This window comes from Augochlora pura, chromosome 7, assembly GCF_028453695.1.
Source record: "Augochlora pura isolate Apur16 chromosome 7, APUR_v2.2.1, whole genome shotgun sequence".
NCBI classification, from domain to species: Eukaryota; Metazoa; Arthropoda; class Insecta; order Hymenoptera; family Halictidae; genus Augochlora; species Augochlora pura.
Window position 1 is genome coordinate 15,310,877 of NC_135778.1, and position 21,402 is coordinate 15,332,278.

General features: G+C 41.3%; 1 protein-coding gene across 3 annotated transcripts in view; it reads right to left on the minus strand.

The window, feature by feature from the left end:
• Positions 1 to 21,402, minus strand: part of Nahoda (DOMON-like domain-containing protein nahoda) — a 40,459-nt gene that overhangs the window by 9,427 nt on the left and 9,630 nt on the right. For 2 of the 3 annotated variants that reach the window (XR_013494550.1, XM_078187146.1), the window contains exons 2-9: positions 18,545 to 18,941; positions 9,937 to 10,007; positions 5,091 to 5,188; positions 4,897 to 5,020; positions 4,544 to 4,775; positions 3,620 to 4,072; positions 2,595 to 2,639; positions 1,470 to 2,384 (exon numbers count right to left, since the gene is read on the minus strand). Coding sequence is in view for 2 of the 3 variants with exons in the window: in XM_078187146.1 (XP_078043272.1) it covers positions 1,470 to 2,384; positions 2,595 to 2,639; positions 3,620 to 4,072; positions 4,544 to 4,775; positions 4,897 to 5,020; positions 5,091 to 5,188; positions 9,937 to 10,007; positions 18,545 to 18,719 (2,113 nt within the window). In the remaining variant the exon portion in view is untranslated. The remainder of the gene's footprint in view (positions 1 to 1,469; positions 2,385 to 2,594; positions 2,640 to 3,619; positions 4,073 to 4,543; positions 4,776 to 4,896; positions 5,021 to 5,090; positions 5,189 to 9,936; positions 10,008 to 18,544; positions 18,942 to 21,402) is intronic. The other variant, XM_078187147.1, reaches the window with a different exon arrangement.

Below are 21,402 nucleotides of genomic sequence, written 5' to 3' on the forward strand. Positions count from 1 at the left end.
CGACAAAGGAAGCTGGTACAACGAGACGAATACAAATCGCCTCGAGTCGATCAACGTTCTACGTTTACCTAGTTTCCATGAACGGGTGTTGTTTGTACGTCGTGTTAGTATACTACTGATTACGTGGATACGTTATTAACCCTTTGCGCTCGAAGCCATTTATCTGTAAATTTAAGATCGTTTCTCTGATTTCTAGTATAATTCCCCATCTTACTTCGCAAAATGTATTTTTATGCATACAGAATTAATCCTTGCAACTCACGCGCTAATAATTTCACTTTGAACAATCTTTCTATGTTTAAACTATGTTAGTATAAATATTATTTTAGAAAGTGATAGAACAGTTTCAGAGTCATTACTCGAGAGCAAAGGGTTAATGGTACTTATTACGTTACTTCTTGTCAGCTACTTAAAACTGGCTACTGGATTGCTACAAGTTTCGTTTGACGACACTGTTTCGCCCCTCCATTCAAGGGAAATCAAACGCATTACATGGGGAAACGTGTACAGAGAGACATTCGGGTGACTAACAGATACGAGGAAAATGTGTGGCCCGAATTTCATTTATCGACTATGTACAGGGTGTTCCATTTTAATCGATCCAGAAGTGGAGTACTTAGATTGATTAGATATATTATACGATCGTGTGCAATTTATGTCGAAGATTTGAGAAGTTGATGTGACTTAAAGTTACGGCAATTGTGTGCAGACTCTACAAATCTTCGACAATTTTTTCTTCTTGTAACAGTGTGTTCCTTGATAAGGTGAAATGTAATTTTGCTTGGAGATAAATAAGCTTTCTTGACTAGTATATGCAGAGAGTATTATTTTCTACACTGTCGGTTTTCACCATTAAACGAAATTATTAATGCGTTGAGTGCCGTTGGTTTCACAAAGACGACACTAATTTTTAACTAGACTTTGAAATTTATTTTTACTATTATATGCGAACGAACTGAATGTTACTAAAAGTTTTTAGAATACAAAAGAGTTAAACTAATAGTTATTACGATACATTCTAAATATTTAGTTTCGATTTAATTAATTAACTCGCGCATGACGCGGGGTCATTTTGGACTCAGAGTTACAGATATTCCATCTAAATTTATTTATATTATCTTAATAATATACTAATGAAAATTAATCTGAAAAATTTGAATGAATCTAACCATTATTACTATAAATGTTAAAAAGTATCCACCGTCCAAAAGTTACGTAACTTTGATATTGTGATAATTTTTGGGGCTCATACACGACACTTAACGCGCTATTAATAATCTAGTGGTAAATAAAATATCAATTGTCCGCAATAAAGTATCGCGCAAATGTTAAAGAACACTCTGCGCAAGAAGTAGTCTCAATAACAGTGTGGACGGATTAAAATGTGCCTCGCAACCCTATGCGAATAGTGAAAGCGCGTGTAAGTAGATGAGGAGAGAAGCGTCGACTGGTCTGATTAGTTTCGTTACCTTTTGTGGCGCTCGACCTTAGGCCCGAAATCGGCTCCGGTTCCGAGGTGGGTTCAGACTTTGGCTCCGGCTCTGACTTTGGGTGTGGCTCGGAGTTGGGTTCCGGTTCAGACTTTGGCTCTGGTTCGGAACTGGGTTCCGGTTCGGACTTTGGTTCTGGTTCTGACTTGGGTTCAGGCTCGGATTTCGGTTCGGGTTCCGACTTCGGTTCTGGCTCGGATTTGGGTTCGGGTTCGGATTTGGGTTCGGGTTCGGATTTAGGCTCGGGTTCGGATTTAGGTTCTGGCTCAGATTTAGGTTCGGGTTCGGATTTAGGTTCGGGTTCGGATTTAGGTTCAGGCTCGGATTTTGGTTCAGGTTCGGATTTAGGCTCGGGCTCGGATTTAGGCTCTGGCTCCGATTTAGGCTCTGGCTCCGATTTAGGCTCAGGCGTGCTATTGGGCTCCGAGTAGGCTCTGGCTTGTGCTTTGGAAACCGTTTTCAATTGAGACCGCGTTTCCGGGCTCGAGACAGATTTTGAAACGGATATTAGCTCCGCGTCGGACTTCGGTGCCGGCTTCGATGTAGGCTCGGGTTCTGATTTTGGTTCTGGTTCCGATTTCGGTTCTGGCTCGGATTTTGTATCAGGTTCAGATTTAGGTTCGGGTTTTGAACTTGGTTCTGGTTCGGATTTAGACTCCGGTTCAGATTTAGGTTCAGGTTCAGGTTCAGATTTAGGCTCCGGTTCAGATTTAGGTTCGGGTTCAGATTTAGGCTCCGGTTCAGATTTAGGTTCGGGTTCAGATTTAGGTTCGGGTTCAGATTTAGGTTCGGGTTCAGGTTCAGATTTCGGTTCAGGCTCGGATACGGGCTCTGATTTGGGTTCGGGCGTGGTGTTGGTGCTGTCGACAGTGCTCGGCTCGGCGACGGGTTCCCCTGTGCAACAAAGCATCGTTCGTCGTGCAACTACCTACTGCTTATACCTCTTACGGACCACCACCTTTTGTGCGTAGTGTCTCGAACGAGAATAGGTAAATACACACTACTACTTATTCAAAAGCTAACTACTTGTTACTACTGTATAATATTACGGGAAGCGTGGGTAGTCTTTTATTGGTAAATATTCCTTTAAGCATCGATACGTACCGTTCGTCGAGGTTGCCGTGGAATCTGGAGACCTCTTTTTACGTCCTGTAGAAATATAAAACACATACTCAATTATTAAATACAATATATTCTAAAGCGCTTGCAAAATGTATTACATCTTCCACGAGTTTTATCATCCTGACACTGATTTCAAAATAATAAGGTGCATTCACTTTTAATCAGCAATGCCCTGGCAATCTAAACGCATGAATGATCTAATACTAAGTAACACTCTGCATCGCAGAGTTATGCACGCGCATTAGAGCGAATTGGTCAATGCATTTGCATCCGCAATCGGAATAATCCGCGCGTGATGATTGTCGATTATCGTCGTTTGCGGATAAGTTCGCACGGTGTGCATACGCTCATGAATTTGTTGGGATACAGACCGAGTAGTTCAGTATCACCGCGTAGTGATAATTGACTAATCTAGTGAATTAATATTAGAGATACTTCATTAACCTCTTGCACTATAACAACGAGTCAGACTCGTAATATGGAAGCGCTACTAAATATGAATATTTTTAATTCCTTCTACATCTAAATAAAAATAAATTCTTCTGTTATCAAGGTCTATAAACGGAGATACATAAAGACAATAAAAGAAACAGAAATTGTCTGGACCTATTGAGAAAAATATTAAGAATAAATAAATACTAACCAACGCAGCATGAAAGGAATCACAGTGCAAGGGGTTAAAGAAAGTATAAAAAATGAGTAAATGCTAACTAATGCAGCGTGAAAGGAATTATAGTGCGAGGGGTTAACCCCTTATTTTAATAAATACGACTGCCAATCATTTCTGTTAAATCAATACGAAATTTGAATGTTTCCTCATAAAAATCTGGGACTGAAAGTAAATGAAGAAATCCCCTTGTTCCATCAAGGAAATTATTAAGGACGAAAATGTGCTAATCAACGCAGTTCTAAAAGATATCATAGTGCAAGGGGTTAATTAGCGAGAGTCGACAATCATCGCGTGCAGACGCAAAAGCGATCGTGCAGAAAGAAAACTGGATATTCGCCTTGCTTCGTGCTGACGCGATAAGTCACACTGGTCTGCACGGTGACATCAGCGTCGGACCGCGGTGTCGCGGCCAACGAAGTGAGATCGTGGGCTTTGGCCGATCTCCTCTTGGCACCGGACCGTTCCGGTCCCGCCTCTGGCTCGGGCTCGGGCTCGGGTTCCGGTTTCGGTTCGGCTTTCGGCTCCGACTCGGGTTCCGGTTCCGATTTTGGCTCCGGCTGCGGGAGCGGCTCCCCTTTTGGTTTTTCTTGAATCTCGGGGAAAGCTCGACAGGCCGGTGTCAAGTCGTTTGGTCGCCAGCCAACGCCGACCCAGCTCGTACCGTTTACCACCATAACGCCCTCGAGTTCTTTGCTCTCCTTTAATATGCGCCAGTAGAAGGTGAAGTTGTCCGAGAACTTCCTCATCGTGTACGCGTCGAGGTCCAGGTCGATCGTCTTGATTGGCGACTCTGCAATGAAGTCGAACGTTTGAGACACGTGTTACCTTGATGATGCGGCAAATAGCAATTTGAACGCTTTGATTGCTATGCCAACTACCTTGGAAAATTTATTAAATTCACGTGTTGTGTTCAATTAAATTTTATAATATTCGTTTTGCGTTTGATGCAAGTGTTAACTTGAAGCATAGTACGAGTCATGAATAATCATGGTTTTCTTTGGTTGACACTTTACATTCGAATCATAATACACAAGAGGACGTAATATAGCAATTTTCAGTGATGTATCAGAGCCATCACTCAACTGTAAAGGGTATAATTGAAATAGTAGCTTAGCCAAACTAAAAGCCAAACACTTCACCGAAGTGTCCTAATATCTTCGAGCGTCTTTAATGACTGGAATCTATTATAATTCTGGATACGCAATGGTTTCCCGGATCGAACTTCCATGGACGGTAACCGAAGTCCTGCAGTGAAACTTACTCTTCGCGCAACCAGGACCGAACCATCCGATGTTGCAGTAACAGTGCTTGGTGGGCGCGGTCGTGCCGCCATTGTCGATGCACGTGCCCTGAATACCGCAGTCCGAGTCATCCAGGCATTCCTCCTTAAATTCGCACCTAGTGCCGTGATACAGTCGATCGCATCTGCAACGACCCAGAAGATATCGGCCGTGACCGCTGCAATCTTCCCTATAGGCCTTCCTATCGACGATCTAATCGACAAAAATTACACGTAAGCGTACAACAACGATCTTGGAATCGTACCCAGTACATCAGATTGATCAGATGTATCGTCCTGATCAATAATGATCAAGAATGATCAAGCAGTCTTACGTCGATATCGGCGCAGGACCAAAATCTATAGCTCGCACCCCACTCCTCGGCTTCGCGAAGAAGTCGAATCGTACAGTCCGTGCAGGTGAAATTCTGGGGCAGTTGTACCGCGTAGATCTGCGCCCTGAAAATCAACACGTTCACGTTTCCCCGTTTTCTATTTGTTTCTTCTCGCGCGGCGTCGATCAACTCACGTGGCGTCGTCCTCGACGAATTCGCTGTTCTTTGTCACGGGGGTCAGATCGACCAGCGGCCTGTCGAGGGCATCTAGGATTTGTAACCGAAAGCCACCCTGCAACATAAACAACGGAACGGTCAGCCAAACTTTACGACTGTGGAAGAAGATTATTTTTTTTTTTACAGAAGAGCTATTTGGAAGCGAGAAGAATGTTTCTCTCGGAAACTATTAAGCCGTGGAAGATAGACCGCAGAGCTGGTGTACGGCTAACAGGATCGGGTTAATGCCGTTGCGTTTGGAAACGCAGCCAAGTTACGGACGGAATCGTTTTAGTTCCAATGAGTGAACTTCCGCGCGGTTTCGTTCGCCACGCTCGCGTCGGAAGCGAGAAACGGTCAAGAGGACGTTGAGACATCGATCGTGCTCGGATAGCGGTATCGGGCGAGCTTATCGCGGAATCGGTGACATAGGTAGAAACCGGCCCCGCCGTTCGATCGGTCGACGAAAAAACGGGTCTTGCGAGCTTTTTCCATCAAATACGACGACGACGCGCCGACGCGGCCACGCTGTTATGAGATTCCTGCGAGAAAAGCTCGACCTATGGAGATAACGATGACGGTGGACACGTATTTATGGACACCTTTTCAACAAAATAATTTTTCAAAAATTAAATCGCACAATTTGAATACTTTATAAGACGGAGCTATCACATTGTTCAATTTTTTTATCGGCACATGAATCACGATAATTTAAATAATGTATTTTTAGGCCTTTTTAATATACATGCACGCTGAAAATTTTGTCGAAATTGATTAACGCTGCTATGAGCTATGAACAATTATACATTATGTACATATAATTATATGTATGATATTCACGTTCGATTTTACAAAAGTTTAATTTGATTCCATATTAGAAACAAGTTAACGCGTCCAGCATCCTGTCGAAATATAATTGAATAAATTCCAGCAGGTGAACTCTCCCATAACAGCCGCTGATCAATACAACCATCGACCGCATTATTGTGCCGACACCTTCAATATAGATCGAAAGAAAAAGAGGACCGTTATTAATGGAGTCGTGCTTGGGAACAATATCGCGTTCCTTTTACGCGTCACGTTCCGTGAACACAACCGTACGATGTTCCTCCACGCAAAAGATAACGTATAATTACTTTCAGGCTGTCAACCACCGTGAGCGAGATCCCCGCGGACCTCAAAAAGCCGTTATCGAAAAAGTCAAGTTTAAGGCCTGTCACCTTAATTACAACGATACTCTAAGTAAACGCGGATTGCCGGTATTTAAATGACTTTGCATAAATAAATCGGGTTGCAACATTCCGCGATAAATTCGTGTCATTTTCTCGTTTTAGGAAAAACAGATTTCCAATAAGTCGCGCGCAGTCAAGCGTATATGATAGCTTATCTCAATTAATTTCAGAAGAGAAGTGCTCGTGGCAGTTTCCCGCGCTCGAATTATAAAAGTTCGAAGACTGGATTGTAGCGACATCCGTGGCGCTTAGCGAAATACAAATAAAAACTATTTCAAGCGACTTGTATTTAGATGAATAGTCATATAGTTATGTTTGTTACGAAATAACAGTCGTAGATTTTTCCTAATAATATTTAAACAGTAGTGAGTTAAAAGTATTCAAATACATTTCAAAAACAACTTGTGATAGGTGATAGAAATTTTTAAAACTGCTCGAAACTGTTCCCCGCGTTTGAAGCATAATTTAAAGATATATCTCAGCGCCATCTGCGTCGCTCAGGTAAAAGTAAAAAAATAGTATTAACCGATTTGGCTTCTACATAAATAGTCATACGTATTATCTATTCATTATTCAATAATAATCCGAAATTATTTTTAATCACATTATTTTTAATCACAAATAAAAAATACTAACATAAATTCAACTAATTCAAATTTTTAAACATGCCAGGAACAGTTTTCTGCGGCGGCATCTGCGACGGTAATCGTAGGAACGCGTAGGTTTCGCTCGCGCGCCTAATATTTCCTAAGACGCGGAACACGTCACCGCGACCGGTGTTATAAAATACAATGCTCGGAACGCATTTGCGAGCGGAATGGAATCCGTTCACTGGAGATGCTTGTCACTTTTGATGAAAGTCTGCCCGCCGGTCGTATAATAATCTCCGGCGAGAGAGTTTGAAATGTTTTCCAACGGCCCGCGACGATTGTGCCGCCGCTCGAAACGCGGCGGAGAAAGGGAAGAGGCGGTTTCGCGGAGTGGTACTGCTTCGCACGGCGTACACACCTGCACCCAGTGTTATTGTCGAATTTTTCTCATGCCAGGGATATTTTCGTGTGGCAGAATCCGGTGGGACGCCTATGCTACGGCTACGCCATTTCAAACCAGTTACTAAACAGAGGAAAACCTTGCAGGAACACGTACGTAAGTTCGTTACATTTCTCAGAAGAAAGTCACGTTGCGTCCGCGACGGATTCATGGATTGGTTCACAGTGGTCCAAGAAACAATAAACAATAAACTTACCGAGCTGGTCGAAATGGCTGCTTTTACACAGCACGCTTTAAAATTGATGCAAATACATTGCTGTATTTACGTTATATACATTACATTCAGAGCTTGATATGGCAAATCTGCATTCTATATAAAGAATCAGATGCCATTATAAAAGAAGTAACCGTACAATTTTCCCCCTTCTCTTTGCTCTTTGTTTGTGTTATAAGCTATCTCTGTAGTAGCTACTCAGTTCCTTATTTTGAGATAGCTGGAAAGACATAGGTTAAACGCCGGTTTCTTCCGCTGTAGAAGGGTCATCCACCTATTAGTCAGTTCCCATCGAACAAAGAGGGACGTGACCATTGTCTCGCCGACTAGCGTAGTCGGTACAGGGATTTTCGTTTTAGCATCGGCATCGGCAACTTCTTTATGACGCAATTATTCGCGAATTCCTGCGAACAATTTCAATCGTTCGTTCACGGCTCGATGACTTTTCCAAGCAACGGGCTCCACCGCGCCGTAGCTCTGGCTTCGATCCGAGACATTGGCGACTGCCGAGTTACGGTACCCGACATACCGACGTGTTTGTTGGTAGGGGTACAAAGGGTGCGCAGAGGGGGCACGGGCTCTCTCTCGGGGCCCGCGCACGCATCCACGTTATTCCACATGCAAAGCGACTTTACCCCATGCCACTGCCACCTTCTTTCCGACGACCTAACTACCTATCTACGAAAGGTACGTGTCGCGTCGTCGTCGCGGGTGTGTACCCGCGGACGCACGGCGGGCCCCGCTTCTGAATTATTCAACAAGCATCACCTTGAGCGACGTCCAGTAAGCGTAGGCCGGGCTCAGCCTCTGCCTTTTCTTTCCCTTTCGTAGACCACGCGCGGACAAATTCGTGATGTCTTTCACGATGACTCGCGGCGGCGCGACGCGAGGAATATGAATCTCACCGGTGCCCGTTGTGTTTTAGGTTAGGGATCCTACGCGCGGTTACGGAGCTGCTTCGTGCCGGTAAGAAAAATCATCTGCTCTCACAGGTACCGTGACACATATTTCTTTGAGCTGTCATAATGTAAACGCGATTTCTCTGACTGCAATGTATACTTTGGGAAGAGAGCATTAATGTGTCTACATAAAGTTATGTCTTTAGCACTAAAGATACCGCGGTCAAGTGACCGGTTCCTTATTTTAAAATTGTTAGGACATTCAAGACATTTTCATGGAAAATAAATCAATGCACGCTGATCAATTTTATTGTTTCGTGGCAAACGTATTCAAATATCTTTAAGACATCTCTTATTTCGGATGTTTGTATTGGTACGTCTTTAAGACATCGCGTGCTATTCGGGTTGTTTATCCTCCGTGCAACTACCTCCGAGGTAGGCGCGAATGTCAAGAAATACGTATACATAATGAGGTGAAATGAAAGACGTAACCTTGTAAGGACAAGGAACGCTCGTAAGGAAACAGTCCTTGGAATAGAGTGGCCAGGCTATTGCGTCTATAAGTGTACATTAAAGGTCTTCTTTCGAACGGATCATGGTAGCGTGTAAGAACGTTATAAGGCTGTAAAGAGAGTTCCTCTTCTTACTGTTCTTCAAGGGATCCCTAATTAAAATCCCAACAAAAGCAACGCACGGCGTATGGGCGTATGTAATTAATATCGATACACGTCACAGCGCATGCGCAGCTATAACTCCATGAATAATTCAGAAGTCGTTACGAACTTATTTACCGATACGATTATAATAATTTCATGTCTACGTAATTAGCAGAAAGAAGTCGAGGACCCACTGTGGTATTTCCGATGAATATTCATGGTATATATATATTTAGTTTATAAAAACGAATAGCGCAGTGTTCCCGCGAGCGTGCCTACCGCAAGGTGACCCTGGAGCTAGCCTAAAAAGAATTCCGCGTGTGTACAAACGTTGCAGGCTCGTGCTTGCCCGAACGAATGCGGGAAACCAGGCGAAATAATAAAATGCCGGCCGGTTTTATCCGAGGCTCGCGTAGGTCGTGCTATTTGCTTTTCGAGCGCGAGTTTTCTCGACATTTTTCCGCGCCGCAGCGCGCGCAGGCGTTAACGGTCTTTCCAGTGGCGCGCGGAGCACGTGCACACGCAGGAATTACCGACCGGTTACGCCGGAACAATTTCGCAGCTTTCTTTTTCTGCCACCGGCTACTAACGAAATTCGCCAACCGATTCAATTAACTCGGCTCATGGTAAAAGTGGTGCGGTGTCGAGAGTCGAGACGCAGATAAAACGATGGTGAATTAACGAGAGGCGGAGGTTTAAATCGTTGATACGGTCCGTCGCGGGATGAAAAACTCATCGTATCCTCGTCGAGATACAAAATAACGTCTACTCACCCGATGGGGATAAGCCAGATGCCAAGTGACGTTGAAATTACTCCCGGACAGTAATGTGGTCTTGATATCGCCTGAAACATGAAAACACGTCCATTAAGGTTAGTTCACCATTTACTTGACGGCGAGTAAGCGGTTAATTCGCATTAACGTCTTCACGTAACCGTAGTTTACGTATGTCGATTAGAGCGGTATTTGTATCAATTTGTAAACTTTTTAATTAGTACTTCGTTTATAGTGTTTGTAAGTATTTTTGAGTCATTCTTTACAGGTAAAGGTTATATTAAATAATAAAATCATTTTTAAAGAATTATAAAGTAGCAACAGTATCTAGTCATGGCGGACTAAAATTAATATCAATTACGATCGTATAGTGTATTAAAAATTAAGAATTAGCCAACGTGGACTTCTTAATCAATTCTTCAATAACACTGCCATTGTAAAATTTCTTTCGGGCTAACAAAGTTTTCGAAGGACTGCCAAAAAGTGGATTCCGCAACGATGCGTTGTGTTCGACAAAAATTTCGTATTTTCGTAGGAAATACGTAATGCATGTTTCGGGCAACTTTCGAATTTGATTAAATCGTGGCCGGCGCCTCGTCCGAGTAAATCCACTTATTCGTTCGACGGAGTCGTTAGTACAGAGTCAACCCTCTCCCGATAGTGCCGCGATTTCGGAAGCACACCCTGTACATTGCACAACTATACGTCGTTCTACGCGAACGATTATGATGCAACGTACGGAGCGGCGGAATGGCTTCGAGAAACGGAAATTTGTAATTTCTCAGGCTCATCGATCAAACAATGAGATGTTAATATTCATTACGATAATGAGACGCGATAATTTACAACAATCGCCGGAAACATGCTTAAATGCAAGTTCATCGCGGTCTCGCCCACGGGGTTGCATTGTATTACTTTTGGGGGAGGGAAAAACGAAAGAATTGTATAAGACCGCATCAATTCTGTAATCTTTGTTGTTTAAACGGATTCCGGCATCGCGCCGCCGCAGTCCGTCGGACTAATTGGGAACGGCGTCAGCGAAAAGAAAATCATTTAATTTATCGCAATGCAACGTGCGTATCTCGTATCAGCGAATTTGCAATACTGCCTCGCGGCAGCGAATTGTTGTTCGGAGGCGAGCGACGGCTCTGAAAATTCATTTTTCTTATCGCGGAAACCAGTTTCGCGGAAACGCGTCCGATATAAATCACTATGAACGGGGGAACGCGAGACGAGTACACGAGTCTGTGTATCGCGAATTATATCCGTCGTTACGAAAACAAAATTTCCACGTAACTTGGATGGTAGCATCCTCGGATTCGCTAACTGTTTCACGATTAAGATCTGCCGGACGGCTTTTTCTCCTATCGCGGTTCCGGAAGCAATCAAGAGTGCTATGGGGCATAATTAATTTCCGGAAGTCCTCCGGAGCCTGTGTTCCGCGACCGATCCTGCCTTTTAAGGACTATTGCCCCCACCATGCTTTCGAAAAGAAAACAAGTTCTCTCCTTCGTGCAAGCAACCGATCCGATCGCCCAGGTTTCTGATCTTTGCGATCTTTAAACCCTCTTTGAAATCGCTGCTTTCATTTTTTCACACTGTTTTCCAATTTTCTTCAATCTATTCTTTAAAATTGGAAATTACGATGGTCTATTAAAATCCTTAAAATCTGATTCCGGAATTTTTCTTTACTGTTTTATGGCGTCTTTAACGAGAAGGCGTAATATGTGAAAGAAAATTGCATAACATAGACTCAAATTTTATTTTTAATCTAGAAGAAACGCATGACATTGCAGATTAACAAATTGAATAAGAGAAAAATATAAAAGAAATTAGATAAAATAATCAAATATTACTATCAATTATTATTATTCTATTAATTATGATAAAAATTGCACTTAGCATTATTACCACTTCCTCGCAGCTAATTTACAAAGCAGTAAATAACACGAAACGGAAATACCGCACGTCGGTAAACGCATTTTGAATTCCGAATTAAAATAGCTGCGAGCACGAAGGCTTAACACTACTTAAATACCTGTTCCCTGTGCGAGCATCGAGCCCCGTTTGAAATACGGACAATAAACGCGATAACAGCGTCAGTCTTAACAAGATGACGTGCACCCTCGCGGCGATTTCACGCAGATTTATGCGAAAATTGTTTAGGTCTGTCGCGGGATGGGCCAGCTATTAAATTACGTTGTACGCCGTGGCATCGACGCGGCGACGTCCGATTCGTGGGGCCATAAAAAAATTAATATGTACGACGACGTTCACGGACACCGTTGCTCGGATGCGTGAACGGAGTTATGCGAGTCGAGTTATATGTATATATGTGTGTGTGTTCGTGTGGCTGGTTTCGGGTGACACAGGTGGATCCGGCGAAGAGAGGAGACCACGACACGCGTACCTTTTTACGACGCACCGGAATGGTTTACAGTTTACGTCTTGCTACGATGAGGGCTTAGCTGGTTCCCGAGTGATATACGACGAGATTATGGAGAATGTGGATATTAAGAGGAGGTGGTTAGTTAATAGGATCCCGCGTCTCTTAAACCGGCGGTGGTGTGGCAGGGTTGGGGGGAAGGGGGACGCGTGGTATTCGATAACTCGGAGAGCTTTTAAGGAACGGTGCTTTTGCAACGCGATCGGGTCGATTAATTTTTTTGCAATATTTAGTTAACTTCTTTAGCCGTGCTCTTAGCATGCGAAATGGCCGCGAGACCTTTTATGAGCAAGATGATCCTAAATGCTGCGATAACGTCGCCGCTGGAGTGTAAGGTAGAATAATGCGAACCTAAAAATCGCAAGGCGTACTTTATGTTGGGATTCGGTAGCCGTGTTTGGCGTAATTTTGATCTGGTGTTACGAGAAATTTATTTATAGAATAATGAACTGATCGAGCAATGTTTTTTTATTCTTTTATATTATTTTTCGTTTATGTATGTATATTCTTCTATGTATTTGTATAGAACTGAGCAGTTTTGAAACGACTTTATTTCGTATATTATTTCAAGTAATATATTACTTTATTTTAGAGTCATTTGAAATAATTATTATTCGGAAAAATAACACAATTCTTCAATTCTTTTACGCCGGTGGATCGATTATCTCCTTTTACATTTTTAAATAAACTTAGACAAATAGCTGTTGGTCATATACTTTCTAGAGAAAGAGTAAAAGTTTCTCGAAATAAAATCTCGTTGTGACATATTACTTCGAGGATTATTTCTTCTGTCATACATAAAAGATTTAAAAAACCATTATTCACTATTAGTTTTATTTTCAAATAGCAATTGGTTATTTCTTACTTTCATCTCGCCGATAAAAAAAGAGGAATCCCGCACTCTCGATCACTTAATTGAAAAAGAGAATACTTAACTATTTTCATCTGTAATAAACTTTTCCGTGGTACCGCCAATAGTTATGGCCTGAGAAATACAGATTGGCTTCTGTGTTTCCCATGTGTTGAAACGATAATATGTCTTTTTATATTAAATACAAGCGGCTATCTCGCATGGAATTTATCGACGATTTAAATGTTCGGTTAGTCATGCGTTGCTCAGTTTAAACCGGTAGCAATTACACAAAAAATGCATTAGAAAATGTCCGCATACGTAACAGCTAGATCTCAGAACCAAGGTAACCACCGCGGGGTACATGGATATGCGGAGTTGATGGGCTAGCATTCACTTCGTATATCGCCTCGACCATGTCGATATGTGTAGCGAAAGTCTCTCGGATCGCCGCGAATTTTACAGGGCAAGGATCTTTCGTGTTTGTCATCGCCGGTCGAAACATTCGCAGCACAGCCGACAACAAAGTTTTTAACTTCTTGCACTATAATAACGAGTCAGAGTTGTTATAGAAATTTCATGTAAAATCTATTAAATATGAATATTATTAATTTCTTATTATATTTAATATGAATATTAAGAATTTCTTATTATATTATATATATTATTATTAATTTCTAGAAACGAGAGTAAATAAAGGCACTATAGGAATTTCAAACTGTCTGGCCCTATTAGGGAAATTATTAATAAATTTGAATCAACACACCATGGAAGGAATCTTAGTGCAAGGGGTTAACAATATTGCAGATTACTAGCGAAAAAGAAAAAGAATTGTGTCGATAGTCGTTTTTGAAAGTTTATGGACCTCGTGTGTAAAGAAAACAGACGCGAAGTGATTCTTTATCGAGTTGTTTAATCATTTATTTTACGGATGAATTTATTTGGAATATACAGATATATAAAAATAAATCAAACGAACAGTGAATAAGATAATAGAATTATATAAGAATGAGAAATGTAGATTAGTTCTCATATTCTTATTTGAGTTCTAGTGTTAGAGCTAGGTAACTGTTCTGTATTTTCCAGACATTGGATATTGATATTTTTAATAGTCAGAAGGTTAGACGATTATTTAGATGTGATGGCGCCTTTTTATTCATACGAAGACAGTAAGATCACATTTAAAAAAATGTGCAATATTATATGCAATTATTAAGTATGTAATTAAATGTGCGATATTTATATTAACCTCTAAGCGAGATATTATATCACATTAAATTTAAGCAGTTAGTTTAATCCAAAGCAATTTTAATAAAAAAGAGCCTCAGTCATGTATTTCTAATTCTCAAAGAATACGAAGTAACTATTTCCCTTTAAATAATAATCTTAAGTAAAGTCATTACACCGCATTAAATTCAAACACTGTTTAATCAAAAACAGTGTCATTAAAAAAGTCTTATTAATTACTGCGGATCTTCAGGCAAAATAATTCCTCTTTCAGCAACGCTTAAAACGATTTAAATTCTTCCTTCGTATCCACTACTCCGTATTTTACCCATCTCGGCTACAAATGCACACGATCCACCTCCAAAAACATTAGAACCAACCAAGACAAGCCAAAACTAACACGATCTTCCCAAACAAAGAAGCAAGTGCACATATTACGCACTAACTGGTAATCATCGAATAACGCGAGGAATCGGCTGGAGCAGCGCGTGGATGCTGAACGGCGTCTCGGCCTGGCGTTCTCGCGCCAGCTTTTGCCGTCGACTGTACGCACCGGTATCCTCGAATAGCCGAAGATTTACACGGGGTCCGTGTCAAAAGACCGTGTTTTCATACAACGTATGAACGTCATCTCGCGCGACGAGGAGGCGAGCGATCCGCGCGCTGTTTGTACGCGTGCATCCAAAGTTCACGTATTCCCGCGAACGCAGGCACGTAGGAGAGAGAAAAAGAGAGAGAGAGACAGAGAGAGAAAAGGTGCACGGCGCACCGTAAATACGTGCAGAGTGGAGGCAAGACGTGGAAGGTAATGGCCGGGCAGCGCCGCCGTGGTTCGCGGTTCGAGTTCCCTTCGCGCGAGCCGGTGAAAGTCGCCTCGAATCAGACTAGCGGGCTATCCCCACCGGGACGTGTCTTCGTGTTAATGTCGTTTTCCCATAGAAGTGTACCTTGCCTCCTCGCCCCTCCTCGCCGTCCCAACTCCGCCGTACCGGCGATCGACTAACAACGCCATCCTCGGCGTCGACCGCGAAAATTCCATCGGCGGCTGCTTCCGGTTCACGTTCCGAGGATCGTGTGACGATCCGGCAACATCCGGAGATACCTGCCGCCTCCCTCGCCGGTAACACTATCGAACGGGATTCGCCCGTTGTTTTTCTACCTCGACGACCGTCGCGACGGCTCGAGTTTCACCGACTCGTTCTTTCCCCGAGACTAGCAGGTGGTAACGGCGGGGCGACGGGAATCGCCGAGAAAGAATTATCTCTGACTCTCTGCGCTGGGCGCGGATGTTTATTTTCTTTTTTTAGATTTGCATAATGCGAGCGATTCGTTCCGAGGACGTTTTTTGGCAGCTGGTAGCCAGAGTTTATTTTGTGGCAGAGTAATGTTGCCATTTTAAAAATGTGAATGGACTTGAGAGCGTTATTATCAATATTGGTGAATGGAATTTTGTTCTTTTAGGCGTTCTTTTTTATTCTTAGTTGTCAAGGTCCATTTTGAATTGGAGTTAAATTAGCGATGTGATTGTGAAAATGCAACAGAAATAATTGATAAACAGAGGTCCGAATGGATCATTTTGAAAATGTAATATAGAAATTGATATAAGGAGATATTTAAATGGACTTAAAAATGTTATCGTCAATAGTGGCAAGTGTTGCCTTGTTTTTTCAGACGTCTTCTTTCATCTTTAATTATTGAGGTCCATCTTGACCCAGAGTAAAATTGCATAAGTGACTGCGAAAATGCTACAGAAATTATTGATAAGCAGAGATTCGAAAGGACCATTTTGAAAGTGTATCATAAAATTTAATGAGTAGAAATTTGAATGAACCAAAATGTTATCACTAAGAATAAATGAACTCTTTTTGACATCTTCCTTTATCCTGTTTGGCAGCGTCCATTTTGGCGCAGGATAAAATTGTAGAAATGGCTTCGAAAATGTAACAATATAATTAATAACTTAAGCTTGAAATGGATCTAAATGTTATTAATAGTAGTAAATGATCGTTTCACCATTTTATTCAGAATAAAATCATAGGAATCTTTTGTAATAATGCAACAGAAAAATTAATAAATAATAGAGTTATTAGATCTATCTATCTCGTCGAGGTCACGAACAAGTTCACTATTGAATGATTGCTCTAAAACGCTCTGTCGAGTCGAATCACACGATTTTCACATCGAAGGCGAGAAGATAAAGTCCATTAGTACACTTCGAGCTCTTTTAGAGCCTACATACGTTCGCAATAACAACTAACATTTCAGCTTAGTCAAAGGATACCAGCTATCTTAAGGCGTTAATGACAATGGTGAAATCTTTTGTTCCAGATCTCTATAGTATTGCCAAACTTATATGATAATAACGATATTACCAATATAACACTCTCTCATACTTAGTTTCAATAGTCCATTATGGTATACTCATTAGTTTCGTTGACATATACGGACCGTGGATAAGCCATTAGCATAGTAGTTTGTAGGGTGACAGCGGTTCAGTGTCATAGATATGGCAGCGTATTATGGTCTAGAATTTTATTAGAGGAGCCGATGTCCCTGTATCGTGCGCTAATAATCAACCAATTCAGCCTTGCCATAGGCTGAATGCAAGGAGGCCAAGGCTCGCAGAGAACCGTCGCTCCGAGAAAAATCATAGCGCACTATACTTTGTAATTCTGATCAGATACGCGCGTAAATATTGTATGCAGAACAATGTTCGAATATTTTACTATGCAACCAATTTGTGGGGTTTGTTTTTAGTTATTTCTCTGATGACTGATTTATCCGCTTTTAATTTCAAATCCGTCTTTAATTTAAAAATTCAAGGCACGTCAAATTTCGCGTTAAAAATTACCAATCTACTTTAATTCGATATAAATATTTATATAGAGACCAATAAGATCTGTTCACCCTGCTCAAACTAGTGTAGGATCGAAGTTCAAAGCTTTCGCACCGTAAAGAATTCATAAAATTCGATCCAACAATTTTCCCATACCGTTTTATCGCATTCGAAACGCGCCGTTACCTGTCCGATTTTGACTACCGCGATTCCGCTATCGCTTCGATAGCGATACTTTCGATTTCAACGGCAATAAAACGACGATAAACTGTCGTATATCAAATTTCACGGCGCCACCATAAACGGCGGAACGTCGATGTTCGGATCGCGGATTAAAGTCGCCGTTCAGAAAAATGACTCGCGGCCCATAAACACATCTATGTGTATCTCTAAAATGATCGCGGCGAAAAAGGTCATCGTTCACCGTTAATTTCCTAATACAGAAGCATCTTCGCGAAAAAACGGCCGAAGGAAGTGAAAGTCGTGGTTTCACCCTAACAGAATGAGCCCAGGCAGATTCATTGTACGATTTTTCGTTCTCCGTTGGTTGCGACAGGTATCGGCGACCTTTCACCCGAGATTCATCGATCCTTTAATTTCGGATCACCGGTGTTATTTAGCAATACTTAAGGTACTAGTTCTAAGCAGCGCAATGTATTTGTGATAAATATACCGCGCAGAGTATCACGGGAGAGACTTATGGTGTAAAAAGCGAGCGTCCTATTTGCACGGTGACCGCAGAGTTGGGCATAATTTTATTCGGATGACGGATCGAACTTTATTCTATAGAACCGAATGCATATCTAGTCGAAAAAGATATTATGCGAATAAGATTTTATTCAAATAATTTATTTTTTAATATTATTAGAGTAAAAAGTTATTCAAATAAATTGATCGTACAATTTGTCAGAAATTATTCTGTCTATTTATTTTATCTATTCGGATAATTCTTTGTACAATTATTCGTGTAATTCTTATTTCGAATAATTTTATGTGTAATTATTCGAATCATTCCCTGTATAATTATTCGTACAATTCTCTGTATAATTATTCATATAATTCTTTGCATAATTATTCGTACAATTCTTTATTCGACTAATAACTCAAATAAATAAATAGAACGATATCTGATGGAAAATGACTGATCTACATTTGAATAAAAAATCAATTTGGACAATTGTATCTTAGATAAATATTTTACACCGTAATCAGCGAACCTATGAAGGTATTGTGCGAAAGGGTAGCTTACCTCGAGGCATTCCGCATGGTCCCGGCGTCCTGGCGTTGTCCAGAAAGTCCAGATCGTACTTCCTCGCGCGCGGAAAAGTCAAGGCGACGTGTCCTTGCACTCCCCTGTACGATATCACCGTGAATACCAGCAGGATCAGTCCCGCGATTACCGTCGAACACGTTCTCGACGACATTTTCAGGGCGGAAACGTGCTCTCTCTCTCTCTCTCTTTCTCGTGCGATCGTCCAAGCCCTCGGCCACGCTCACAAACACCACTCTTTCACTGAATTCCTCGTGCTCGTCGTTCCCTCTGAGAATTTTCCTCTCGCGCGCCTGAGACCCTCCTGCTGATCTTTCCTGACGCTCGGCATGGGCACCCCTCGTTGATTAACTTCTTCCGCCTTGGCGAGGCCAGCCTGTAAACGTGAAAAAAGCGGATTCTTAGGCTCGTTTGTCTCCTTCAGAACGCTTTATCGTCGTTTATCCTCTTTAACGGCAAGAAACGCGCTCTCGAATATCTTGACACGCTCCCCGATCGAAATATGCGCTTATTTAATACCTTAATACCTTATGTAGTGCTTTCATAGTTTATTTGGTACCGTCCTTCACGGTCGTATTAAGTTTATACATAGTTGTAGTGCTGATCGGAACTTATTTTTCTTGTACAGTAATACATAATATGCAAGAAGGAAAGATAAAATTGATTAATTCTTTTTTAATGTTTAGATATATGTGACATAATAATTTGTTTTAATTTTATTGAAGAATAGAAGTAATGAACAAATTGTTCTGGAGTTAACAAGTTATTAACAAAACACCTTATTTATTATTTTAATGCCTTAAGAACAACAAGACTGAATTTATTTAAATACCCCACAATCATCATAATATACATATATTCAGATTAAGAAATTTATTCAATCATCTTCTATGATAGAATCTTTATAATTTCATCGATTTTACAATGACGTGTCCAGATGCTTTGTTACATTGCGAATTTTTAAGCAAAATCCTGAATTCATTCAAATTCATTTAGATTCATTTCATATAAAATTCGAGCACCAACTGCAAGATATAATCCTCACAAAAACTTCTTTCTAATTACCAATTATTTGACTAAGTTGAACGAAATAAATGTTCCTAAATTCCACTATTTTAATAATAATAAATGATTTCAGTAACCTTAGTAAAACAACTGGTAAGAAACATAAACGCGTGCACATTCTATATCCAACAGAGTACATTTGAAATCGAAAGAGAAACACGGCTTGCTCTCGGTGTCCTCTCGGACGGCCGCCATGTTGGTATCGATGGTGCTGAAAGTTGGCGTAACCGAGACGCGTGCTCTACGAATTCAAGGCCAGTTTTCGAGACCCGTGGAAACCCGTTCTTTGGTAACCCGATTGGCTAAGATTGCATAAATTATTACATCGCGCGAGCTTATGATCTTGCATAAACGTCCAGCCACCTGTGCGACACCATTCGAAACGTTTTTAATATTCAACGGATGGTTCCCCCGTGCAACGTTCTCGGGATTCGACCGATAGAATATTAGAGACGCGGACGACGCGCTGCGATAGCAATTTACAAAATTTTTAGAAAGTCCTTCGCACACCGTCCGTGCTCTGTTATTTGTACACGCTAATGGGAACAGCGAAACACTTGTTATATAATCGACGGCGTGGTTGTTTTAACCACGTTCAGGAAAACAGGAATACACCGGGGCGTTTAGGCAAACATTAATTACACTTCCTTGTTAGGCGAAGTCGGTGCTATAGTAATAGTTGTTGCGTGGAATTCCGACGATCGATAAAACGCGGACTACTTTCGGCTCGCTTTCTTGCATTCGTTTGCTTGAAAAAATAGCGAAATTGAAAACAGACAGAAGCTTCTGATGGATGGGTCGTGGAAATTCTGAAATCTGTGGATGAAAGTGCTCGAGCAATTTTCGAAACGATAGGATTAATTATAATTAAAGTAGTTTCGTTAGAATTGATACTTTCAATCTAATGTGTTAATTTTATTTCTAAAAACGTGTATAAAATATACGAAAGAATTATTTTAGAGTACTAAAAGATGAGTACAACTTAATATTTAAATAATATTCTATATTTATAATGTCTAATATTAACCCTTTGCACTCGAGTGACTCCGAGGCACCACTAAGCTTGTTCTGTCGCGTCGCGAGATAATTTTTATGAATTAATATTTATAAGAACAAGGTTTAAATTTAAAAAATTGTTAAGCAGTGAAGCTGTTGGTATGACTAACAAGAATTAATTAATTTTAATGGAAACACTATAAGCTAGAAGTTTTATATCTGAATTACAGTTAAAATGGCTTCGATTACAAAGGCTAAAAAAATGGCGAATACGATGTAAAATATTATTCGACAAGACCAAATAAATAAATTCGCGTAGCCATTACCGCAAGAATGCGCACGCGAGAGCCGACCACCTCTGGCCGAGTCCGTAAAAAAGCGTCGCGATAATAACAAGAATTAATGAATAGCTCGTTGAACGTCGGCGTCCCAGCGGACCGTGTAATTTTCTGAATTCGAGATCCGCCTGGAAATACCGGCGACCGCAAACACTATCGATCAATCATCGCAGAAGAGGTGAGTAACGGTCCTTCGAGCGGAAGGACGACACCGTGACTCGCACGCGACTTCCTTCTTTCTCGCTTGCTCCACCACGGTGCGCGGAATCGACGAAAATAAAGCCGGATCCTTGAACGAGCAACAAAAGCACTATAGCGTCGTCGAGCAAGCATAAATAGGGAACGTTTTCGGTGGATCGTTCGGGACGAAGGTCGCGAAAACAACGAACTGGACGTGAGAAATCGGTAAGACAAAGGCGAAGGACGCGTGCGCATCGA